At 36.7% G+C, this 27,385-nt stretch overlaps 1 protein-coding gene across 2 annotated transcripts; it reads right to left on the bottom strand.

Annotated features, from left to right (window-relative positions):
• Positions 1-11,082: 11,082 nt before the first annotated feature.
• On the bottom strand, positions 11,083-19,246 carry LOC104107796 (GTP 3',8-cyclase, mitochondrial). 2 transcript variants are annotated; one of them, XM_009616694.4, is made up of 7 exons: positions 18,771-19,246; positions 16,534-17,165; positions 15,848-16,015; positions 15,578-15,769; positions 13,658-13,726; positions 13,319-13,452; positions 11,083-11,485 (listed from the first exon to the last, which is right to left on the bottom strand). In XM_009616694.4, exons 1-6 carry the CDS (start codon positions 18,799-18,801, stop codon positions 13,369-13,371), a joined length of 1,176 nt encoding a protein of 391 aa, XP_009614989.1. In that variant the 5' UTR covers positions 18,802-19,246; the 3' UTR covers positions 11,083-11,485; positions 13,319-13,368. The 2 variants fall into 2 exon arrangements, with proteins under 2 accessions (XP_009614989.1, XP_009614986.1); XM_009616691.4 differs by having other exon boundaries at positions 16,534-17,154; positions 18,771-19,244.
• Between the last annotated feature and the right edge of the window lie 8,139 nt (positions 19,247-27,385).

Below are 27,385 nucleotides of genomic sequence, written 5' to 3'. Positions count from 1 at the left end.
GGTTAACGGAATTGAAGCAGTCATACCAATCAAATTCGGAGAACCCACCCTAAGGTACTCCCATGAAATAGGCACTAGCGATGACGAGAGTAGAAGGCAAGAGGTTGATGAGATCGACGAACGAAGATATATACGCTTAAAATCAGCAAGAGGAATGTTACTACAACAAGAAGGCAAAGGCTCGGCCGCTCAAAGTCGGAGACTACGTACTCAAAGCCAAAAACCCAAGCAAACAGAGATCCACGGGAAGGCAAACTGGGAACGAACTGGGCCGGTTTGTACAATATTATAGCCAAAGCAAACAAGGGTTCATTCTAACTAGAGACAATGGAAGGAAAACAATTACCAAACAATTGGAACACCAGTCACCTCAAACACTTCAACTTCTAAAAAGGAAGAAGTTCCCCCCGAATCGTACTCTTTTTCCCTCACTTGAGTTTTGTCCCATTCGGTTTTTCTCAAGGAGGTTTTTAATGAGGCGACAAAAGGGACACCTCGAGTCGAAATATGCGAAGAACGGACTAGTTTCTCTTTCATTGCCCGACTCCTCAATACTCTCCAAGTCGAATAATAAAGGGACTATATAGACTAGGAATGCCAGCCAATGCCCAAAGTTGTAACTTTCTCCAATTATGTAATCAGAACAATAACGTCAAAGTAATAAAAATTTACGTTTATCAAAACCGCCTTAATAAAAGGTTAAGTTCAACCAAGTTCTAACAACAACTATCGACCCTCGGTCGTGATTTAACAAAAGGTTAAGTTCAACCATGTTCTAACAACACCTATCGACCCTCGGCCGTGATTTAACAAAAGGTTAAGTTCGATCAAATTTGAACAACACCTACCGGTCCTCGACCGCGATTTAATAAAAGGTTTAGTTCGACCAAGTTCAAATAACTCCTACCGGCCCTCGGCCAATATTTAATAAAAGGTTAAGTTCGACCAAGTTCAAACAACACCTACCGGCACTCGGCCGCGATTTAATAAAAGGTTAAGTCCGACCAAGTTCAAACTTAACCTATCGATCCTCAACTAAGGAGACATACTCGATCTATATAAACAAAGGGATGATTCAGCCTATGGCTATCCAGCCTAAGGACTATGATCAGCTAGAGGACGACAACAAAAATATGAAGGAGCAAATCATACAAGTACAGAAACAAGTCACGGCAAATAAGAAAGGCATAAATAAATGCAAATATCAACTTTGATAGTCACAAACAAAAGTTTTTTACAAAGTCTCTTAACGACACCGGCAAAAATACACAAAAATTATTAAAGAACTACTGGCCATTACCATCACGACCCACAACGTCCTCACCAGCCCGACCCTCGACAATGTTACCTCCTTGACCATCAACACCATCACTGTCCCGATCTTCAACATCTTCTCCATCCTCGCCCTGAGGGTAAATAGAATCGTACCTGGCATCCTCCTCAAGATGATCCATAGAATACTCCCTATTCCCATCTTCTTCACCAGGATGAGGCGTAGCAAGGTCGTAGCCATAAGCAATCTGAGCCTTGCGAGCCTTGATCCGATCATCCTCAAAGGACACCCCAGAAATGGAGCCCATCGCATGCAACTCACGAAGCACATCCAGCCCGGCCTCGGCATGAATCCATTTTTCATAAAGCTCACATGGGACGTTGGGGAAGCCAGAAGCAGTAGACGAAGAAGGTCGTGCAAGCAGTTGTGCCTTATCGGCCTCCAAAGCAGTAACTCGATCATAAAGATCAGAGGTTTCCTTTTGCAACTCCCCAATCCTCTCCTCAAGCCGGTCCTCCTTAGACCATGCTGTTGAGAGGTCATTTTCTCGCTCAGAACGAAGGGTTGGATTATCCAACTCAAGGAACTCTACCCTCCTCCGATCCTCCAATCGAGCAGACTCCGCCTTATCAAGCTCCTCCTGTTTCTCGGCAATCTCGTCGCTGAGAGCCTCCGCCTTGAACTGGCACTCTTCAAGTTGGCATCGCAGTTGGACCACTTGGGCTTGGAGATTGCTGCATTGGGCCTCTACGCCTCTACTAAGCTTGAGCTCCTCCCCTTTGCTCATCAACGTCCCTTCGAGGATGCTACACTTCTCTACGGCCTACATCAGCTCTTCATCCATTTTCTTCAAGTCCTCCCTCAGGACCCGCACATAGCCGCCTTCGCAAAACCGACCCCGGAGCTCCCGGTACTTTCTAAGACACGTTGTATACTACTTATCTTTCAGCTTCATGTAAATTTATTTATGCCTCATCTCCCGTCGAGCACTCTTGATCTCTAGAATAACCGTATGCAAAACGAAGAAAATGTGTTATAACTTGCAAAGAAAAGACATAAGGAAAGGAACAGACGATAGTCATACTTACCTTGAGAGCCAGACCAGCAATGTTATTCGACAGGGTACCGTCGTTTATTATCTCGAGGGTCGTACCCTCAATCTCAGAACAAATAGGACCAAGGGTGGGGATTACCTCCTCGATATTTACAAGCAGATTACGATCAATCGGGATCGTAATAGTTCTAGAGCCCCCCATCCAACCTTACCTTAAGTTGAGTAAGCCCCTCATCAATCATCCTCAACTCGTCCAAATCCATATCAGTTAGACCTGACGTCCTCCTCAGCAATGGTCTTCCCTCCTGCACCAGCAGACGAGGAGACATCTACTACTAGAGGACGAAGCTTCCTCTTGCCTCAAAAGTGTAAGGGCATCGTCAGGCACCGCCCCTTCAACCGTCTCCCCCTCGGGATGCACCGATGCATCCATATTCATCTCCTCCAGGCACGGGCCTCGGAGTCCATCCCAGCGCTCTCTCTAACATGCACTACGGTCGTCTCCTGAAGAACGAAATTTCCCTCCTCTAAGTCGACGGCTATTGGCCTTTCCTCTCCTGCATCTACTGCTATCCTCTTACGGGGAATTATACCCCCATCATTAGGGAAGACATCTTCGTCCTCAACAACCAGCGAAAAGAGTTAAGGAGCAGAAGCAGCAGACGGAACGGAGACAGGCTCTTGGACTGCGGTAGCCAAGGTAGGGGCAGGTACAGAAGGTACAGTAGGCGCAACAGGGGCAGAGGCCGAAGGCGTAGCAGCTTTCCTCCAAAAGAGGGCACTGGCGCCCGGCTCCTCCGAGAAGACCCCCTACCTGGGAAAGAGACAAACATTGAAGTTAGTAGAATGAATCGACATACAACATGAGGTGAAACGACAGCGGCCAAAGAGAAAAAGTTACCTGTCGAAGAAAGAGTCGTTTTGAACTTCTTGAAAAAGCTCAGCCAGTTGCAGATTCCTACGACATGGGGGAGGACTTGCTCGACCCAATCAGAAATGCGTGTGACTAAATGTGGAGGCTGGTTATTGGCTTCAAGAGAAGGAAAATACTTCAACTAGTTCAGAGCAAGTAAAAAAATAAAAATAGAAACAAGGCACTTACGTGTGTAGTTCCAAGCCTCAGGAATGTCGTCAACGTTAGCCAAACGTCCTCAGTTCTGACGTAGAAGAAGTTGAGCTAGAACTAACGACTGGCCTTGTCGTCAGTCTTCACTACCTAGTATTTTTCTCCACGTTGGTGAAGGTTCAGCATCGTTCCCCTATAGAAGCTAGGGGCGAATAGATGTACCAAATGTTGCAGCATCAGTTCGACCCCGGTCAGCTCGGCAAATTTAGTCAGCATTCTAATAATCTTGTAGACGTATGGTGCAAGCTGGGCAGGACATACGCCATAGTGGCGACAAAATTCTTCCACCAACAGAAGAAGGGGGAACGAATAACCGATGAGGAAGGTGAAGGCGTATAGAGCGCAGTATCCAGGGAGATGAACCTGCACCATGTCCTCTTCGGTCGGGATCAATTTGACGTGATTTGGAAGACCAAACTTGGACTTGAATTCGGCCAATTCTTTGGACATCATCGTCGATAAAAAAATCCCGTGTGCAGCGTCCGGTGATCGAGTGAGATCAGATCTCACGTCGAGGTTACATTGGATTATCTCCTCCGCCGACGGGAAAGCTTTATCCTCAGCAATAGCAAAAGCACTCTCCCCATGGGAGGGAAATACAACTGTCAAGGTAGCAACGCGACTCAGTTCACCAGCATCTAAGGCCAAGTTTGACATGATTCCAGGTGGTGATGAATAATACAAACGGGAGAGATTGGGTGATGATGTAGGACAACAAAATTGGGAAAGGAGGTTCAGAGAAGAAAGATGCAGAGAAGAAGGCTGGTGTTTCGAAAAGTTAAAAGAACAAAATTTCAAATTCAGGTCCAAGAACCTTTATTTATAGAAATCATGGCACTAAACATGAAAACGGCTTGTCATCATTGGCACCGGAATCGAAATGGCAGATCCAATCAAAGGTCATGCACGAATCGAAGAAACGCATCAGGAACATGCGTTATAATTATACATGATATCATGATGTCACTCTAACCCTCGGACAAGATAACTCGAATAAATTACCCAGAAAACCTGAAGTATTTGAAATATGCGGCCCACAGAGGGCCACGTTGCCTGTTCTCCACGACGACTACAACTCTTGTAGCCTAATCGATAAGTTCGACCATGAACAACATTATCCGCTCATTGAACTCACCTACGAGGACGACCTCAATAAGCGGAAAGACTAACTATATGGGTCAAAAATCACCTTTGACATGATCAAACCATGTTAACATTAAGGAGGCACTCGCGGACTGTCACGTGTCACCAGTACGACTTCGATAAAGGTCTGCCCGACGTCGAAGCGATCTCGTAAAAAGTGAAGGGCAGGGCCAATGAAGCTATTGAAGACCAAGGTCGAAGAGTCGGCAAAGATCGAGATCGAAGAGTCAACGAAGATCAGGGTCGAGGTCGAACACTCACCGAAAATAGAGTGAATAACGACTAGTTTTAAGATAAGACATCAGAGGAGAATATTCTAGTGGATATTCTTTATACCTATACTATTAGGATATTCTAAGTATATATTCCCTATAAATAGAAAGAGACACAAGGATAGTAGGGAGAGGATATTCACTCGTAAGAATACACATTGACTCTATAGAGAGAATCTTGCTTTATTGCAAGCACACGAGAAATACCTTTTTACTAAGATTCTTGCATAGCTTTTCCACTTGATCCAAGAACAACCTGAATATTCGAAGGCTCATCAATCATTCATCATTGTCAAAAGGAATATCCACAAATCTCACCCCTTTTCGGGTGACTCGCATGTTCTTATTTACTTAAATATCATTTATTGCTATTTATTATTATTTAATGATATCCTCCTCCGTTTGAGTCATTGAATATTGTTAGTGTTGTCCACATTTATTGTCATTCGATCAAATATACATATTATCTACTACAAAATCGGTTAACATATTGTTTGGTTATTAATATTAGTTAAGATTGACTCTACTTTATTTAGATCTAGTTTGGTTGAACCCGGATCTAAATTTTGGGTCAAACACCTACTGCTATGTTCTTATTTTTTCTCATGCCGATCGAGGGTCTACTGAAAACAACCACTCTACATTTACAGCAAGGGTAAAGTCTACGTACTATCTACTCTCTCCAGACCCACTTGTAAAACGATACTTCGTTTGTTATTGTTGTAGTAATATCAAATGCCTTATAAGTGTAGGAGTAGGTCTTGTCTCCCACTTCCCATCTATTCATGTAAAATATTGATTATATTAATCCATCTTATCCAGCTACATAAATGGGGAAATAAAGAAAGAAAAAATAAAAAATTGTTCACTCTAATTTAATTAAAAAGAGAATCTAGAAATCTCAATTATGGTTTGTCAACAATGTTGGTATTATTCCAACAGTAGGTAGGTATTCTAACTTCTAGGATTTCAACTAAATTCAATAATTTTACAAGGGAAAATTAAAGAAAAGGATAAAATCTGTAATTAAGTTGGATTGGTCCTAAGCTCCACCAAGTATGTAATTTTGGGGCAAAAAGCAATAATAACAGGTGCAAAAAATGGTGAAATTAGTGTTTAAGCGTCCATCTTTTTCCTTGAAAGAATTAGATATATATATATATATAGTATACATCGATGCAATTAAAGATGATATTTAAATTTTCCAGTTGTAAGACTTTAGGGATCAAGGGGTTCCACAACAGCATAATGTGCGGACAATAATGTGTTAACAAGGAAATTTGGGATTTAATTTTTGACACTAGGAGTTTTAGAGAATATTATAGCATAAAGTCAATAGTTCCCAAACCCATAATATTTTTCTTGACAAACTTAGAACTAATTATAAAGTCAATTAGTTAAATAAAGCAATTTCCAACCAAGAGCTTGAGTGCTAAACCCTAATACTCGCTGACAGCTATGCTACAAGTTGCTAATTTTGGAAAGAGAAATGAATTCAGAAGACGTGGAACTGATACTATAAATCAATTTGCCAATAAAATTAATTTAATTACTACCTACAAGAAAGTAAAAAAAAATTCCTATATTTCAGATATTTTATCCATTGTTGTCAACGGTAAACGTAGCACCTAGCAAAGTCGTTGTACAGATGTTAAAAATGATTTTTTTTCCATTGTTTCCTATTTATGGTACCGTAAGCTTTGAACATGAATCCTTTTTTATTTACCAATAGCATTAGTATATCTTAACCAACAGCACTGTCAACATACTTGGATATATTTACAAAATTAAATCATTAATAAGGTAAGTATAGATAAATTTGTATGATAAACATTAATTTGTAACATATTAAAAAATTGTAACTACGTGGTAAGAAAATTATAAAACGAGGTACAAGAAGTCGATAAGAAGATGGTAAAATCCTCCAACAATAGATCACTATCAAAGGCAGTAGGCGGTCGGTGATCTTGAGGTTTGCCTTTGATGGTATAAAGAAAATAAATAATACAAATGGTATGAAAAGTAGCATTATTTAAACTGTGTTTGAGATTAAATTAATACAGTATGTTAACATCACATAAACTCAAAATACTATATTTCTTGTAGGAAAAGGAGGAGAAGAAAAAGTTGGTAAATTAAAAAAAAAATGAACTAAGAGAAACCCAATTCTACACATAAAACATGGATTATTAAATTATTTGGTACTTTGGTACATTATTTTAGCCTCTTAGAATGAGAAAAAACCGTCTAATTCTTGCTTCCAAAAGGCAAAACTTGGATCTTTAATTATTTTCCAAACTAATTTCAACCCTCAAGTACTGCTCCTATTTAAATACCTTCTCACTGTTCCTCCAACATTACCAACATCCTTTCTCTCTTTATTTCTTTCTCTCAATTCCAAACTTTTGTTGCTTGAAAGGGAGAAGATGAAGCAAATCACAAGTGAAACCATTAGCCCAAGTTGTTCTAAACACAGCATGCATAAAGATTCACATTCAATAACCAAATTGAAGCCAAAAATACGAATAATTCATATAGTAGCACCAGAGATCATCAAAACGGACGTAGAGAATTTTCGCGAGCTTGTACAAAGGCTCACGGGGAAGAATGCTGCACAAGTCAAAGAAAAAAAGATGAAGAAAGACAGAAATCAAAGGAAGAACATAGAATTGTCACCACAAAATCATCATTATCATCAGCATCATCAACATATGAACAACATGTTACAAGATACTAATTATAGGATGAAAGAGGAAGAAAGTGAAGGTATATCATATGGAAGTGCTGAAAATTCATCAAATGGTTTTTTGAGTGGTTTTGGAATGGAGGGATTTATTCAAGACTTAAGTGAATTTCCTTTGTTTCCTTTCAAGCTGTCTACACCGATTAATATGTTTGGTGAGGTGCCCCTTTGCTAAGTAAGAAGAAGAATTTTCTTATATGTGTTCTTGAGAAAAAGGAATTCAAAGCTTTCTAATATCTTAACTGAATAGTGTGCAGGAATTGGGTGACTCTATATGACTTCTTGATCATATATATTTTTCATTTTTTGGGGTTGGATTTGGAGCGGGGATAGAGTGATGTTGATTCATATCTTGTTTTCTCCATTTTGTATAGAGATTCATTCATGTGAATATAATGTTTCTTCATTTGTGTTTGTAATTGTTAACATCTTTTCTTATTCTTTGATTTTCTTTTTCATCACCTCCTCTTAACTCTATTATTTTTTTCTAAGCATTGAAAGCTCTTGTTGTTGCCCTAGTGTTGGTATTCACTTTTTCCATGACCATGAGCAAATTAAAGGATTTTAATTGCTTGATCTCTATTTCGAGCATGAAAATTTTGATAATTGACTTCAAACAACATATTGAGCATAGCATTTATTTCACTCAATAGGTATAATGATGTTGGTGAAAATACACTAACCTATATGTATCTGCGTATTTATTAGCGTAAAGGTTTTGTGGATATATCTTTCGAGAGAAGCAACTTGTTATTTTTAAATCTTGTTTTCTTATTTAAAGAACCTTTAACTATAGGAATCCCCTCACATTCCATGGGTTGGCAATGTACATGGAAATATACTTGTTCGATGAATGATTTTCACGGTCCAAATTATATAAATTTCACTTATGTGAACCTTATTTTGGAGATTATTTTTAATATATCACTATCCAAATTGTACATTTAATTTTTTTGAACCTTGAAATTTTGCGAAAATAAGCATTAATGCATTACATAGAATGATTCTTATTGAAGCCTAGAGCGACTATAGTAATTCCAAGCTTATGTGGAAAGTACTCTATATATCCATATTAAAAATGAAAGAAACTTATCATGGATATTGATATATAGGTCAAGTCATAATAGTTTCATTTTTTTCTCTTCTATTTTATACAACCAAGTGAAAGGATAGGGTTGGTGATCGGGTGTCAAAACTTGAAGTTGTAGCTGTGTTGGCTAAGAAGATAGTATGTTTTTTCTGACGTGTAGATATACATATTTACTAATTTTATTTTTTGACATGACAATCATAGATACATTTTCACGTAATGTGGATTCATTTCGTTTTTCATATTACTCCGTCCCAAAAAATATTTATCATGTTTAGTTTCGCAATAGTCAAATTACATAAACTATAACTAATATGTTAACGTATACTTTTTCACCATATTGATATAAGAAGAATTATAAATCATAACACTTTTTGTATAATTTTAAATATTTAAATTATAATTTTTAAATATTGAATTAATCTTATCCAATTTAGCTTCAAAAATTAGTGAAATTGACGCTCGAACAGAGGTTAAGTACTTAAGCTCTTAGCTGCAAGTTGCTCTAGTTTACTTTTTATGGGAACACTTGACTTTATGTTATAAAATGCTAGTCCTAAAACTTGTAGCGTTAAAATTAAATCCAAAAGTCGTTTCACATTGTCGTCCACAATATCTATTTTGTTGTGGAACCCCATGATCTCCATTTAAAGTAAAGTCTTAACAAAGAATTACATAACTAAGATATATATGTATCATGTTTGCATTAGTCTAAAATATTTTAGGTAAAAAGAAATGGACGCTAGAAATAATCTTTTGCCCGTTTAATTTTTGAAAGAAAAGGAAAACTATTACATAGTGGATATCGGAGGAGGAGGCAGAAGATTAGAAAAGTAGGGAAAATGAGAATACAATTGCAACCACCCTATTGTATGACTGTATGAGAAATTAATTCCAGAGATAAGTATATATAATCCTAGTCAAGTTAATTTCTTTTTCTTTGTAATCCTAGTCTAGCTAGCTAGTAGATGTAAGTTGGTTAAAACATGACAAAGGGGACTGCATCTGAGTATGATATTGCAATATAATCCTTCTAAACTTAATTAGCATGATTAAATTAGGAAACACCACCTACTACGCTTCCACATTAGCCAAGTGATAACATCAAATTAATACTAATTAAGAAAATCTAAAAAATTGCAACAAGTTGAGAAGAAGAGGTTAAAACTCCTCCCTAATGCCATCTTAAAGCTGACTCTCTTGAGGAGGGAATCCATCACCTTCTTGACGGTGCTTTATTACTTAAAAATATTACACAAGTTTGTGTTCCATGGTATTTTAAAGATAAAAATAATAATAATACAAAAGGGATAGAGATGGAAATCAGTAGATTTAATATAAGTTGACTTGACTCTTGAGATTAACTAATCTATTAAGTAAACATCTCAGTTAAATACAAAGGCGGCTGCCATCAAGTCAATATACCTACCAATGGTAAGCTTCTGCCATGTCTCTTTGTATTATATCACTTTCCTTACGGCAGCATATGTTATCTAAGACGTTACCTATGATATGGTTTTCACATATCTGTCCGTTCAAAAAGTTTTATGAAATTCTTGCACTGCATCCCGTGGCGATTGCACTGTATACATAGGTAAAATATTATGTTTTAGAAGTATATAATACATATTGAACACCCTTTGTCAATAAAATTTTTCACTTTTTTAAAATTTAAATATCCTTGAAGAAATTCCGAATTTCGCCGCTGACTGCATCTGACATGAAAAGCTTGTAGGACATGATCGACATAATACGTATATATTACCTCAACCGTTCACAAAGAGTAAATCAATTAGAAGTTGCTGAGTTAAAGAGTGAAATTTATAAGTTCACCACAAGGAAGTAGAAATTCTGAATTTTGGAGAATTAATAACTAATTTACTTGCGTAGTCCAAGAACAGTGCAAATTCTCTGCTGTCCTGTTCTCAATCAGAATAAGTTTATCTCGAAATGCTAGTTAAATTCTAGTGTTTTTACTATTTAATACTACCTGGTAACATGTCTTGAACTAGAGAAAATCTGGTACTACTATTGTTCTTTTATCAAGAAGCAAAGTGTGAGAAGACCCCATGTGCAATAAGATTACACCGATACGAATTAGTACCATTTTGGTCTAACTAGTCAACTTGCAAAATGTTGCAATAAATAAGTAGATTAAAACAACTGTTACAAAAAAAAAAATTAAAGAAAGGATAGTGAGTAATATTTCAAAGACGCAAAGCATAAGAGAGGTTCAATTACAAAATAAGCAGGAGGAGAAGAATTTGAACTATTTTTCCAAATTTATATTAAGAAGCATAATTCTTGTCAAAACGAGGCAACAATCAATCATGTTGCCTTCTTTTTAACCAAACTTTGCACTATTGATAAGAACGGCTACAAAGTACAAACGTCCAATGTTTTCGTTTTCTGGCAAGATCTGAAATAGAGTACAACAAATGTCTTTGTTTCCTTTTTCTTTAAGTAATAGCACATAAATGTAGCAACAGAGACACAATTAACATGTAGTTCAAAAGGAAAACAGCCTGCTCAGAAGTTGTACATGTAATACGTATAAATTTCTTAATTTCACACAAGAAAAACACTACTATGTAGGGATACACGGATCTTTAAGTATATGCCTCACTATGTTTCGTGGTTTTAAAACATGCACATATACAGCCTCAAAAATCCAAATTGTAGGTTACTTGCTTAAGTCGAGCATTTTCACCTGTTGGGTCACCTTCCTCTCTGTTTTCTGCTCCTATATTTCTCGTTTTTCCTGGTTTCTTTGATGTTACATACCTGCAAAGTAAAGTGAAAAATTGCATCATTGCTGAAAGTTGAAAGATCTTCGATACAAGAAAGAATAATTTAACATGGATGATGCATATTAAGTAAAACAAATAGAGTATTAATGAGTAAATAGAGATGAAATAATTCTGACAGACTTATTATTGTAGGAGAATGCCCATTACCGAATGAACTTCATCTCCAGGTTTTATGCTTAGTGAAGACTAGCACTCAAGTAGCCCACTTTCATACTCTAGCCTCACGATAATGACTTCCATTTGTGAAGACCAACTCTTATCTTCTAAAGACATTTCCAAACGGATGTGTAAACCAATGCTTTTACCATATTGTCAACATCTAAATACAGTACTAGAAGGTCACACTTGTTCCTTTTGCATAACTATCATGACAGCTGCATTAAGTGAAGAGCAAAGCAATCTTCGACTCTAAGACAATGGATAAGATCGCACTCGTTCCTTTTGAACAACTATCATAACAGATACATTAAGTGGAGTTCAAAGCAATCGTCGAATCTAAAACAGGTTGCAAACTGTTTCATGTACAATTAGCTAATTGGGTTGATACTCTACCAACAGCATCTTAAATAACACAAAATTCCCAAGCGAAAGACCAGCTTGATAGGCCTACTCCCATCTCAATACGGACCTAATACTGAAACACAAAATAGCCAAAACGTTTATGCAGTAGCACTAACCACCGCAGCACTCATTTCCTTCCTGCACTGCAGCCAACAAAAAGCAAATAACATACGAGGTAAACGGGTTTGTTCAGTTATTGCTATTATCGCAGACAGATAATGTTGACTCGTACATCAACACAGAATACGAATATAATATATAGTAACACACTTCAAGCACTTTTTATAATCGAGAAATCCCCGTGGGCCAGTCAGAGGGTTCGAAACTCAGTGGATAACAGGCCCGCCCCTCTACCTTTCTCCCCTTAAATACTAGGCTTTTGTCTCGTGACGTGCGTCTAACCCACACATCACGCACTGCGCTCTTACGACTAGACCAAAGCCCGTGGGGAATATATTTCGAGTCAAGTTGTGCAAGCTCTTCTTAATGTACCTATTACAAAAATTGAATATGAAGTCTGGTCAGATTCGAAACAAAAGGTTCCCAAACGAACCTCTGAATTCCAATACTTCACCTAGTTATTTATGTAGCCATCCCTGAAAGAAATATGTTTATACAAAAGCAAAGAATTAAATCCACCAAAACCAATGATTGATGTATTTCCTAAATGGTCAACTATCTTTATCTGACTTGGATAAGCATAAACGCAAACGTAAAACCTTGGGTTCAGGCTTACAAGGCTCTCAATGAAACATCTCATGACTCACTATTCAGGTCAAGAAAGGAAAAGACATTTCTAATATTTCCAATAAGTTACCACAATTTGGTCAAATTAGTCAGGAGCATGATAACGTGATATTGGAAATATGGAATTGTATTTTTCTTGTCTTAATGTCAGACTCTTATAACCCAATTGAGTTGGGACTTGGGACCAATTGACTGAAGGAAAGTGCTTATCAAATTTACAAGCAAAAATATATCTACAACCACAAGAGGAGCAAATTCCTAAGAGCCAGTTGAGATATATACTGATCTAGCTCAGGATCAAATAACTACAAAACCTCTAAGATTCAGAAAAATTTATGCAGGCAAATTTCACTATTTATGAGATGCTATAACTGTAGTCAAACTGTGTTTCCTCAACATGCAGTGACAAGAAACAGATAAGGCCACCCAAACTTTAAATAAAGTATTGAAGAGAAATTACGGGAAGGTGCTTAAATTGACCAACAAATAGCATACATACATCATTGTACAATTCAGTGATGAGCACCGAAACCCAATATATTCCATCCATCATCCACCAATATGTATCATCGGCCTATTTGGAGTTTTTGCAATATCAAACATCCCAGCATGAGAAGCTTTCTTCCTTTTGACCTGAAATAGAACAAATGAATCAAAACAAATGTAGATAATATTGTAAATGCCAAATGAATCCTAAATGCTAAAAACAATATGAAAGGCAGTTTATCTTGCCCTGATGACAGGATGACCCTGCAAAATATGAGGAACAAAAGAAAAAGACACAAATAGCAAAGATGTAAGCAACAAATAGTGTTGGAATGCATTAGTAGCTACATACCGCTGCCCCAATGATCTCCCTAAGTTTATCATCACCTTCACCAAGACGAAGAGGATCCCTCAAGCTCACCTGGAGAAAACAAAAATAAAAGAAAAAATAGTTGTAACACAAGGAAGTACACCCACTTCATGATTTCTAAAATAAAGTTTTGTCGAGCCATAGTAATAATCCCAAACAACAGCAGGTGTAGAGACAATGAAAATTCAGTAATTAATGAAGCTACAGTCTAATCTATATGAAATTGAATCCCCTAGAATTAACCGGAATTGAAAAATAAAAGGCCTAAAACAAAGGAATCTAGGAAGCACTGATGGGACAAAGTTTATAGAGGAATTTCACGAAGCTGCATTTACATCATATGAATATCATTGGTTCACCTGACCAAATAATTCCTTCTTCTAGACTCTTCAACCAATCGGGATAGATAGAACAGGAATGAGGAAAAGGTACTGCATAGTTGATGAATTGTATACAAAATAAGAATCATTACACTAACTTATAATCAAAATAGTAAGTCGTGCGGGACGACGATGCAGCTTTTACCATCAGAAATGAGGTCTACAGATATGACAATATATAGTTGATAGGACGAACCTACGGGTAAATTTTACGGCAATTTATTTTTATCCAACTCTTAATTGCACACAAAAGCATACAAATTTCATGAGACAAGAATACAAGATAGTCAAATATGGATCTTCATCCACATGTTTTACAAGGAAATTGAACTTTTAGTACTTCTTATTTTAATTTTTATTATTATTCGTATTTTATAAAATATTGGCGTGAGATGAGTTTAAATAGAATAACATGATCAGTGAAGGATTCATATAGCGGACCCCAACTTGTTAAGTACCGAGGGGTGGTAGTTGTTGTTGCAGTATCCTCATGTTTTATCTCCTTTTCTCTGCCTAGGATATCCCTAGTGACTGGAATTGAACAAGTAACTACAGTTGATATTCTAGTGGAAGAAATCCAGAAAAGGATAGCATAGGCAAAAGAACAAAAGGGACATCTTGCATCAGTGCTACACTGCCACCTCTCTCTTTCCTGTCTTCCTTTTTTTATTTGTTCTTTTATTCTTTAAGCTGGGAAGATATGACTTGGGAGCGTTGGTGGAGCTTTTGGTGAGAACTGTACACCTTCTGGATTTTAGATTTTCTGGGCACTTTATTCCCCTCTAGTTTTGCCCTAAAGACCGTTAGTTTTCTCATCCACTAGTAGCAGAAAAGTGAAAAGCACCATATTATATACCCTAGTTTCTCATTTCTTCTATTTATTGACTCTTTCCCTCTATTCTTTTCTTCGTTTTCTTCAGCAGCAGAGTAAAAGTGCTAGACCAAGCTCCATTACTCTACTCTTCTTATTTGCTTTACTAATTTCTCCCTTCTCTTCCCAGCTACTACTCTTTCATCTCCTGCATCTAATGGTTGGAGTTCATTGCAACTTCTCTCTCCTTTATCTCCTACTTTTTCCCTCCTTGCTTGGCAAACTCACCAATGAGAAAAAATGTTAGTCCAAAGTTATCAGGCTGATAAAGAAGACCATAATAGGAACAGCTAGAACAGAAGAGAAAACAGAAGGATAGAGCTGATAACGGGATAATGTAGCATTAAAGCTGAAGAAGATGTAATAAAGTAGAAACATCAGAACTGTGAAAGAGAAAAGAGGAGTAGGAAGACAGGAAAAAACGTGTAATATAGTAAATTTCTCCATTAGTGGCGGATCGAAAAACGCACTGTTACATGTCTTGTCCGAGAGGAAAAGGGAGCTATAAGTGTTAATTGAAGAAGCGGGAGCTTATGACCAAAGGAAAAAATACAATGTGTGACGTGCTCTAATTGAGAAAAAGAAGATATGTGCAACACGACTTAACAGCCTATGCAAGTTTTCACAAATTTTAGTCATAAAGCTATTCACCTCCGAAGGACCAAAAAGGCAAACTTTAAAGTTTCCATCAGCTAAAAGTCGCAGTCTGTTACAACCAGCACAGAAATGCTCAGTCATTGATGTAATAAATGAAACCGAGCCTTGATGCCCATCTATCCTGAAATTCTTAGCTGTCTCTGTGGGATGATCTTGAATTCTCAGAAGCCCTGTATATTGTTTACCCTGTTCAGTAATATTGAGTGACTTAGGTAATGTACATAACTGACTTATAAGAGAAACATTTGACAAAGTCTACCATACCACTTTGTCCAACATTTCAGCATAAGGTACTAGCTTCTTGACATTCCAAACATTCCCATCAAACGGCATAAACTCAATAAACCGCACATTGATTGGCCTTTTGCGTGTCAACTCAACAAAATCACAAATTTCATCATCATTGAATCCACGCATTACAACACAATTTACCTGAGGTACAGCACACACCAAAAGATAACATAAATAGTGTAACCCAAAGCAGACTATCAAGGCCCAGTTGAGGAACTGCTTTCATCAGAAAGCTTGCTCTTCAAATCTAGTCCTCAAAAAGATGTTCCATTTCCATAGGTACAATCTGAATTATGACGAACCTCAAGCTAAAGCTACAGATTTTCATGCATAAACTAGCTTTAAGAGCATCATCAGGAAGCAAAACAGGATAGTGCTGCCTAAGTCCCATTTTTCAGTTTTTTACAATTTAAAAAGTCAAACAAATCCTATTAACCATGATATCATAATTGCTTCTGAACTGCTTCTCTATTCTAAATTGGTAATTTGTTGTTCCACATGTCTATAAGTTTAAACAAATAAATAAATTACCAAAGTCTGGCAATAAACCAAAAACATGATAAAGCAAATCCTCAAGACCCAAATTAAGTTAGCTGACACAGGAGGGAGCATCATTCTAGGGAGAATAACATAATATAATCATGCTAGAGAGAACTTACTTTGACAGGATTATATCCCAGCTCTACTGCAGCATCAATTGACTCCATTACTCTTTGATGCCCTTTGCGCCTAGTCATAAACTCAAATTTGGCTGGAACCAATGTGTCTAAGCTTATGTTCACCAAATTAAGTCCAGAGTCTTTCAGCTTTGGAAGTTTTTTTCCTAGAGTAATCCCATTTGTAGTCATAGCCAGGGTTTTAAGACCCTTCAAGCTTGATAGTTGTAAGCAAAGTTCTTCGATATCCTTCCTAATAGTTGGTTCCCCACCAGTCAAACGAATTTTGTTCACTCCAGAGCTAACAAACAAACTTGCCAAGTGAACAATCTCATCCTGAGATAGAAGTTGAGGACTAGGAGTGAGTTCTACACCCTCAGCTGGCATACAGTAGTGGCACCGTAAATTGCAACGTTCAGTCAATGATATTCTCAAATACGTGTGCAGCCTTCCAAATGAATCGATCAACATGTCAGAAATAGGTTTATCTTTCGGTGAATCTTCGGACAATGTCTCGCATGAAGTTGAATACATCTTTGACGAGGATCCATTGAGATGACTAGTCGTTATATTTTGACCACTGCTGCTTGCAGATAGTAATGATGCTCTGGATGAAAAGCTAGCCTGTAGATTAACTATCAGCCAGTTGCAAGTAAATAGTTGAGGAGTATCGAAGGAATAGTTATAACTTCACAAACAAATGGAGAAGAAAAGGAAAGGACCAAGCAAGAGGACCTGGATGCTGGCAGTGGAAGTAAAATATATCAACTTGTCCTATTTATTTTCCTAAATGCCAAAGAACAGGAGGTATGTGAAACACACAGCTGCCTGAACAACTCAACTTGTCCATTATTAATCGACCTAGAACAGAGCTCAAGCTCTAATACAAGCAGTTGAGCCACTGCGAGGCACTGACACCTACTCATGCAACATATGCTGACTAGTGACTTCTCTACCAATCATATCCGCCAGGCACGACATATATCACACGATAATATATTGGACTTATTTTCCATCACTGTGATATAATATCATGGTTTCAACTTTCAGGATGTCATCTGCTTCCCAGGACCAAAGAAGATATGGATATTTCACCCTTTTTTTATGGTTTCACGTTCATGATTCAATTTTCAATTACCAAAATCTTATCTATAAACAAAATTATAAATCCTTGAAATTCTATTTGGAACAATCATATATCTTCTTTATCTGCATTTGAATGATGAGTGATTCAAGCTCTATTTATTTTTTCAAGACCCGTGCTCTTAGATTTTTGGCTCGAAGAGCTGATCATGCCTAGGTAGGTTAAGGTTTAGCTTGTAAATAACCTTAGCGTAAGACTTTCTTAGCATGCAACAAGTCATCTGTGTTGCGTAGAGTTCTAAAACTTCCAAAGGATGCCGCATACATGTCAACATGATGAATCATTAAAGAAATCATGGACATACCAACAACCATGTCTTTCGGGCTAGTTTGTAAAGAAGTATTTGTAATTTCACTTCTTATTGTGTCTGAAAGAGTTGCACATGTTTTATCACGGTATTCTTCTTGTTTCCATTAACCAAGATATGCAGTCTATTTTTGAATTTGAAAAAAACTAAATAAATTACCAAAAACAGAAAACGGAAAGGAACAGGAACAACAGAATCAATATCCGGACATGATCCACGTGTCTCGTTTAATGTGTCGGTAAGCATATCAATCAATGTAAGGAAAAAGAAAAATGGGTATATTTTACGTTCCGTCACTCAACAAGGGCTCTACCACCCAACAAGAATGAAGTCTACTCATAAGTAATTGACATAGTGTAACTTCAGAGTAGCGTAGGAAAAACTGTTGATCTAGTTAGAGATTTTGAGTTCCAAAATAAATAGACCTCTAGAAAATTTATCCAGAAATTCCGAATTTCATTATAACAAGCTCAGTATTATTTTTCAATCAGGATGATATCAAGCTCAGTATAAGTCCACGATGTAACACACTCAAGAATTGAGGTCGAATCATGAAACAAAACACGAAAAGGGGAGTAACCTAGAATCAGATAAATTTAATTCGACAGCAGAATATATGTTTACGTGCAGCTATCAACAATTGATTACCAGAAAAGCGTACACATATGATGGGAAAGGCTCTACGTGTGTGTGTTTGTTTTCGATATTGACAAAATTCAATGCAAATCACAAAGCCGTCAAAAATAATTAAAAGAGCAAAACACCGTAAGGTAAAAGGGAAGAACTTACAGAACTGAAAGACTTGTGACTGAGATGCCATTGGAAGAATCTAAAGGTAGAAGGCCGCATTTCCTAGAGCAGAAGAACCCAAAGAATCCTTTCGGCTTTTGGCTTTTGGGTTTTGGATTAGATAGAAAGGAAGAGAAAAGAGTATCGAATTGGATATTAGATTATATACAATTTAAGAAATTGAGAGGGAAAGATAACGAACGGGTAATGACAAGAGTAGGATAGCATGTGGGTTATTCGCACACTTGTTGGGGGAGAGACCAAAACCAAGGGCCAAGGCAACTGAGACGCCAGTTCTCCTTCTCTATATTGTAATCCGCATTTTGCTTCACCGCCATGGATACGGGAATATAGTACCTTGCCACTTAAGCAGATGCGTGCCCCTTGCGATGCGCTGAAGGTCAACAATCATCTTTTTCCCCCAATTTCTCGCTAAACTACACTACCTATTTTCTTGATACAATTTGATTATCTTTCTAGTTCTAAATGGAGGCATAAGTGAAAGATGTTTGATTAGATGAGTTTAAAAAAGAATTCGTGTGATTTTAAATACGCTAGAGATATTTATATAGAAATAAAATTTTATTAAGAAAAACATTAAAAAATTAAAAACAAATTATTTTTCAAAAGAAAATCTTGTATGATAAACTATAAAAATAAGTATACTAGTATATAAATTGGGACAGAAGAAATACAAAGTAAATTTGTTATTTAAGCCTCTATCAAAAGAGTGTGACGTTGAAAACAAATTTAGCATGATAACTTATAGATTTTTTTTTTTACTTCAAATACGATTGTAGCATATATTACCTTTTAATATATGTTGTGATATTTTCAATGCGATTTTAGGAGACACTACTTGTTGCCTATCATTGTCACGCTATATTTGTAAGTTAGAAAATATTTCCAAATATATTTGTTTTCATCTCCCAAAATATTTTTATTGCTGAATTAAGTGGACATATCAAATTGACATATATAAAATTTAATCGGAGTTATAGAAGTTTTTTTGTGCAAGCTCAAAAGAAAAACAATGGTCATTTATAATTGCTTATGTCATGTCACTTAAAACTTAGATTTCATATACTTGTATTTTTCTAATTTGATGTATTTATTCCCATCAGCTTAATGTTATAACTAACTGTTGGGAGTCTAGATCTAGGCCGAAGCGAATGCGGGTTAAGGCACATTCATTATTTATTTATGTACATTAGTTTAGGCCCATTTCTTTTGTAACATAGTTAGCCCGGTATAGTCCATTTTTAGTCTCTTTTATTTTACTCAAGATTGGGCTATGTATATATAGAGAAGGACCCGGTTGTAACAAAACAACAATTCGATTTTGCTTATTCTATTAGAAATATCTCGAACTTTCTCTCTTACCTTTGTCTAACCCTAAATTCTTCGTCGTCGAAACTATGAAAATGATGGTTGTTAACATGGTATCAGAGCACGGATCTGTGCTCGTCTAATGTTGCGCTTCCGATCAATTGTACCCTCAACGTCTTTCATTGGAGTTTTTGAAGTTCGACTGTTTTTGTCGATTCGGTGGGTTTGTTTTTTGATTGATTTCTCTGTTTCCTGTGGGTTTATCTATGCGATGGAGTTTTTCGGTCCCTAATGTGAAGAATTTGTCGATATTCTTCAAGCATTAGACTATTTTCGAGCTATGATTTTGAGCTTCATTTTTCTTATTATCGAAGGTCGTTCTCTTTCCTGTTGCGAAAGAGGATGGTATATATGTTCTCTTCTCCCTTATTTTGGTGATATTTTGTTGTTGATTTCATTATCTTAGCTGATTGTTATTTTGTTGTCAGTATGACAAATAGTAATTCTGATCCCACTCAGTCAATCCATGTATCTTCCATTAGTTCACGTATTGTGTTTCATGAGGAAGATTATACCCACCCCTGCCACCCCTTATATGTTCATCCTTTTGATGTGCTTGGGACCTCTCTGGTCTCCACTACTTTTGATGGAACCTGTTATGGTAGTTGGAGACGCACTGTCTTAGTTGCTTTATCTATCAGAAACAAAACTAACTTCATAACCGGTACAACTGGGAGACCTCCTTATGGGTCACCCTTAGCCAGACAATAGCAGGGATGCAATGATCTCGTAATATCTTAGTTAATAAATTCATTGTCTAAAGAAATTGCTCGAAGTGTAGAGTATTCTGAATTTGCTAAAAACATATGGAGTGAATTAGAAGAGAGATATGATAAGGCTGATGGTTCCAGAGTTTTTGAGTTGAAAAAGGAACTGGCACATATCTCTCAAGGGTCACTCGGTATAGCATCTTCTTTCAATAAAATAAAATAGTTGTGGGATGAAATTGCCTTATCTCTACTGGTAGGGCAAGGGTTTGTACTTGTGGGGCCAAATCAGTTGAGGATGAGGAACAAAGAGCTTATCAATTTCTTATGGGTTTGAATGAAACTTATGTTTAGACCAGGAGTAACATTTTAATGATGAAGTTTGGTACAGTCTACAATATTCTTTTGTTTGATGAGAAGCATCTTCCTTCTGTTGGTACAGTCTACTGGGACGTAGTTTCCTTATAATTATGCTTCTTTCACTTTTGGTGTATTGAACTCTTCATCAACTTCCAACACTATTGTTGTGTCAAAGCCTACCTTCTCTTCTAAGGTTTCCTTTGAGTCGATTAGGTCTTCTGTGGTATGAAAATATTGCAAAAAATCCCGGTCACTGTATTGACAGGTGTTATAAGTTGTATGGTTGTCCCCCCAATTTCAGACCTGCAAAGAATTTGGGGCCTAACTGCTCATGTTGAGCTTGAATCCAACACCATGCTTGGTATTTTTACTCTAGAGTGTGGTGCTGATGTGTCTGAGTCTTAGAGTACTTCTGCAGTGCCTAGCCTTACCAAGGACCAGTATTCCCAACTGATGATGTTACTTCAGCAGCAGGCCCAAATTACTTCTTTCCCTCCTATGGAGCCTCTATGTTGAGTAGAGTAGATGGAATAGTTTGGATAATAGATTCAGGAGCATCTGATCATATGAATTCCATTAAAAGCCTGTTTTTCAATATACAAACCTTACTTGTTCCTTACCTAGTTTTCCTTCCTAATGGATATAAAGTCAAAGTCACTAATATTGGTTCTCTATCCTTATTTCCTGATCTTAATATTCACGGTGTGCTTTATATTCCTAGTTTCCAATACAATCTTATTAGTGTTCATAAGTTGTTGTGTCATGATGCTGATATTGTACAGTTTACCAAGGCTGCTTGCACTCTACAGGGTCCTTCAGTGAAGAAGCTAGTGGTGCTTGGTAGGCTGGACCAGTGGCGGAGCTACAATGCTCCAAGGGTGGTCAGGCGCACACCTTTCGCCGAAAAATTGCTAAGGCAACTGAGACGCCAGTTCTCCTTCTCTATATTGTAATCCGCATTTTGCGTCACCGCCATGGATACGGGAATATAGCAGCTTGCCACTTAAGCAGATGCGTGTCCCTTGTGATGCGCTGAAGGTCTCAATCATCTTTTTTTTTCCCAATTTCTCGCTAAACTACACTACCTATTTTTTAGATACAATTTGATTATCTTTCTAGTTCTAAATGGAGGCATATGTGAAAGATGTTATATTAGATGAGTTTAAAAAAGAATTCGTGTGATTTTAAATATGCTAGAGATATTTATATAGAAATAAAATGTTATTAAGAAAAATATTTAAAAAAAAATCAAATTATTTAAAAAAAGATTCTTCTATGATAAACTATAAAAATAAGTATACTAGTATATAAATTGGGGCAGAAGAAACACAAAGTAAATTTGTTATTTAAGCCTCTATCAAAAGAGTGTGACGTTGAAAACAAATTTAGTATGGTAACTTATAGATTTATTTTTACTTCAAATACAATTGTAGCATATATTACCTTTTAATATATTTTGTGATATTTTCAATGCGATTTTAGGAGACACTACTTGTTACCTATCATTATCACGCTATATTTTTAAGTTAGAAAATATTTCCAAATATATTTGTTTTCATCTCCCAAAATATTTGTATTGCTGAATTAAGTGGACATATCAAATTGACATATATAAAATTTAATCCGAGTTATAGAAGTTTTTTTGTGCAAGCTCAAAAGAAAAACAATGGTCATTTATACTTGCTTATGTCATGTCACTTAAAACTTAGATTTCATATACTTGTATTTTTCTAATTTGATGTATTTATTTCCATCAGATTTTTTTCTAATTTGATGTATTTATTCCCATCAGCTTAATGTTATAACTAACTGTTGGGAGTCTAGATCTGGGCTGAAGTAAATGCGGGTTAAGGCACATTCATTATTTATTTATGTACATTAATTGAGGCCCATTTCTTTTGTAACATAGTTAGCCCGGTATAGTCCATTTTTAGTCTCTTTTATTTTACTCAGCATTGAGCTATATATATAGAGAGAAGGACCCGGTTGTAACAAAACAACAATTCGGTTTTGCTTATTCTATTAGAAATCTATGAAAATCCTGGTTGTTAACATAGTATCATAGCACGGATCTGTGCTCGTCTAGTGTTGCGCTTCCGATTGATTGTACCCTCGCCGTCTTTCATCGGAGTTTTTGAAGTTCGACTGTTTTCGTCGATTCGGTGGGTTTTGTTTTTGATTGATTTCTCTGTTTCCTGTGGGTTTATCTGTGCGATGGAGTTTTTCGGTCCCTAATGTGAAGAATTTTGTCGATATTCTTCAAGTATTAGACTATTTTCGAGCTATGATTTTGAGCTTCATTTTTCTTATCATCGAAGGTCGTTCTCTTTCCGGTTGCGAAAGAGGATGGTATATGTGTTCTCTTCTCCCTTATTTTGGTGATATTTTGTTGTTGATTTCATTATCTTAGCTGATTGTTATTTTGTTGTCAGTATGACAAATGGTAATTCCGATCCCACTCAGTCAACCCATGTATCTTCCACTAGTTCACGTATTGTGTTTCACGAGGAAGATTATACCCACCCCTGTCACCCCTTATATGTTCATCCTTTTGATGTGCTTGGGACCTCTCTGGTCTCCACTACTTTTGATGGAACCTGTTATGGTAGTTGGAGACGCACTGTCTTAGTTGCTTTGTCTATCAGAAACAAAACTAACTTCATAACTGGTACAACTGGGAGACCTCCTTATGGGTCACCCTTAGCCAGACAATAGCAGGGATGCAATGATCTCGTAATATCTTAGTTAATAAATTCATTGTCTAAAGAAATTGCTCGAAGTGTAGAGTATTCTGAATTTGGTAAAAACATATGGAGTGAATTAGAAGAGAGATATGGTAAGGCTGATGGTGCCAGAGTTTTTGAGTTGAAAAGGGAACTGGCACATATCTCTCAAGGGTCACTCGGGATAGCATCTTATTTCAATAAAATAAAACAGTTGTGGGATGAAATTGCCTCCATCTCTGCTGGTAGGGCAAGAGTTTGTACTTGTGGGGCCAAATCAGTTGAGGATGAGGAACAAAGAGCTTATCAATTTCTTATGGGTTTGAATGAAACTTATGTTCAGACCAGGAGTAACATTTTAATGATGAAGCATCTTCCTTCTGTTGGTACAGTCTACAGTATTCTTTTGTTTGATGAGAAGCAAAGGCAGGTATCTACTGGCACTTAGTTTCCCTATAATTCTGCCTCTTTCACTTTTGGTGTATTGAACTCTTCATCAACTTCCAACACTACTGTTGTGACAAAGCCTACCTTCTCTTCTAAAGTTTCCTTTGAGTCTATTAGGTCTTCTGTGGTATGTAAATATTGCAAAAAACCTGGTCACAGTATTGACTGGTGTTATAAGTTGCATGGTTGTCCCCCCAATTTCAGACCTGCAAAGCATTTGGGGCCTAACTGCTCATGTTGAGCTTGAATCCAACACCATGCTTGGTATTTCTACTATAGAGTGTGGTGCTGATGTGTCTGAGTCTTAGAGTACTTCTGCAGTGCCTGGCCTTATCAAGGACCAGTATTCCCAACTGATGATGTTACTTCAGCAGCAGGCCTAAATTGCTTCTTCCCCTTCTATGGAGCCTGTATGTTGAGTAGAGTAGATGGAATAGTTTGGATAATAGATTCAGGAGCATCTGATCATATGACTTCCATTAAAAGCCTATTTTTCAACATATAAACCTTACTTGTTCCTTACTTAGTTTCCCTTCCTAATGGATATAAAGTCAAAGTCACTAATATTAGTTCTCTATCTTTATTTCATGATCTTATTATTCTCAGTGTGCTTTATATTCCTAGTTTCCAATACAATCTCATTAGTGTTCATAAGTTGTTGTGTCATGATGCTGATATTGTACATTTTACCAAGGTTGCTTGCACTCTACATGGCCCTTCAGTGAAGAAGCCAGTGGTGCTTGGTAGGCTGGACCAGTGGCGGAGCTACAGTGCTCCAAGGGTGGTCATGCGCACACCTTTCGCCGGAAAATTGCACTGTGTATATAAGTAAAATATTATTCTATTTTAATATATACAATAGCTTGCATACCCTTGACACAACCGGGTAAGGTAGTGCAGTGGTGAAGGGTGTGCAAAATGTTCCACTGATTGTATGTTCGAATCTCAATGTAAGCTTTTGGTTTGTTTTATATTATTATATTGTCAAGAAGCAATGTAAGTGTAACCTTCATATCCACGTTTTCCTTTCCAAAGTAGAAGTGTCGTTATTTTTCAAATCCCAACCAAATTTTGACTTTCTTTTTCTTTTTTAACTAGTATATGTATCCGCGTGTTGCGCGAAGAATGTAAAATTTAACATTTTATTTAGAAAATACGGTAGACACAAAAAACATATAAATGCTATAATATTATAAACATGTAAATGCACTGGATATTAATACATTCAAGTCATATGGAAATAGACTTATCCCTTATAAAATCTAGTGAGAAAAGGATCTAGAAGCTTTTTTGTCCGGACCATAGGCAATGGCAACAACTGTAAGCTCAGCAATAATACGCATGACAGTCAACCCAGAAATAATACCAGCATCCTTAGTAGCTTGGCATTGCGAATCATTGAAGTATGTAGTCAAATTGACCACGACAATCTTGACAGTTGAGCCAAGGCAAGCCTCAGCAATTTCCTTCATCATTCTCAGCACCATAGAAGAGATTTCTTCAGTAGGAAACTGCTTCTCTTCACTCTTATAGTTTACAACAATCATTGGCTTATCACCAGGTCCAGGAATAACCTTAATATGCCACAATTTTATGTCACCCTATACAGATGCATCACTAAACCTTCTGCCAATAAGTCGTTTTGCATCTGTCAATGTAAATGACGATGAGAATTGAATAACAAAACTGAAATCATATATATATATACTGCATTGATTACAGCACAAAACCTATGAAATAACAAATTACATGGAAATCACACAAAGTTCCATTAAGAAATGGATATGTAGGAGAAGGATTCGTCAATTTTATTTTCACTGTAGAAGAAGGATTCGTCAATCTTATTTTCATCTAACTCAAAAATAAATTAATTGTTGTAATTGTAAATATGTTGAGTGAAATCATATAAAAGTTTTGGTAAATTAGTATAGTATTATGCAAGGGTGTCTAAACAATAGCCAATCAACTGGTTCAAGATTCAGGCAGAGTTGATTGATATTTCCACATAGGAGACTAAACTATGTAATATTTAGGCATTCCTTTATCTATCTTGATAAATATATATATATATATATATATATATATTTACTACTAAGCTGCATCGTGGCACATGAAATTCTATAGTTCGATTAAATTTTAGCTCATTGATACGGAGAAAGTCGTTCCTGAATATATAGCACCAGGCTTTATTAATTCCTTATTTTTTTACGCATATCTTGTAGATCATATGGCCTTCCCGAGAAATGGTTGGCTTTGGACTGAATCTTCTTCAAGTTGGTATTGCCCATATGGGTTCTGTCACGACCCAATTTTCCCTCCGTTGGGTATCGTGATGGCACCTAGTCTTAGGGATTAGGTAAGCCTAACAATAATTAAAACAACAAAATTAATTAAATAGAATCTCTTAAAATTTTCAAAACTGGTAGTACAAGTCATAAGCTCTACAAAGTGTTTGCTAGAAAACTCTAAATACAACTGTCCAGAAATAAGAATAAACAGTGCAAAACGAAAACTGGAAGGTGACTCTGAAGCCTGCGAACGCAGCAGCAGGTTTACCTTGAGTCTCCACAGCAACAGCCCACACAGCTAGCTAACGAACAAGTACCTGAATCTGCACAAAAATGTACAGAAGAGTAGCATGAGCATACCACAGCGGTGCCCAGTAAGTATCAAGACTAACCTCGGTAGAGTAGTGACGAGGAACAGTCAAGACACCCACAAGTCTAATAAACCGAACAAATATAAGTACATGAATAACAGAAGTATGATATCTACATAAAGACTATGCAATATGGCTCACAATACAGTAATGGCATTAAAGCAAGAAACAACAAGTATCAACGGAATATCATGAAAATGACGCAGACAAAGTGAATGGAACACAACCTAAATCCGGAATCACGAATATAACAAAGACAAGTAATAACTCAGAAATTACAACCGCTTTTACATCAGGTTTTAGTCAACAACTTCACGAGGTACCGAACCT

Source organism: Nicotiana tomentosiformis, chromosome 1, assembly GCF_000390325.3.
Source record: "Nicotiana tomentosiformis chromosome 1, ASM39032v3, whole genome shotgun sequence".
Lineage (NCBI taxonomy): Eukaryota > Viridiplantae > Streptophyta > Magnoliopsida > Solanales > Solanaceae > Nicotiana > Nicotiana tomentosiformis.
Note: the sequence above shows the minus strand (reverse complement) of the source record. Positions and strands in the feature narration are given on the sequence as shown.

Coding starts and splice junctions, on each gene's coding strand:
- LOC104107796 (XM_009616691.4), bottom strand. CDS start 18,830: ATGCGGCCTTCTACCTTTAGATTCTTCCAATGGCATCTCAGTCACAAG. Junction 17,155..18,770: donor GTCACAAGTCTTTCAGTTCT/GTAAGTTCTTCC, acceptor GTTAATCTACAG/GCTAGCTTTTCATCCAGAGC. Junction 13,727..15,577: donor GCCTTTTTGGTCCTTCGGAG/GTGAATAGCTTT, acceptor TGTTTTCTCCAG/GTGAGCTTGAGGGATCCTCT.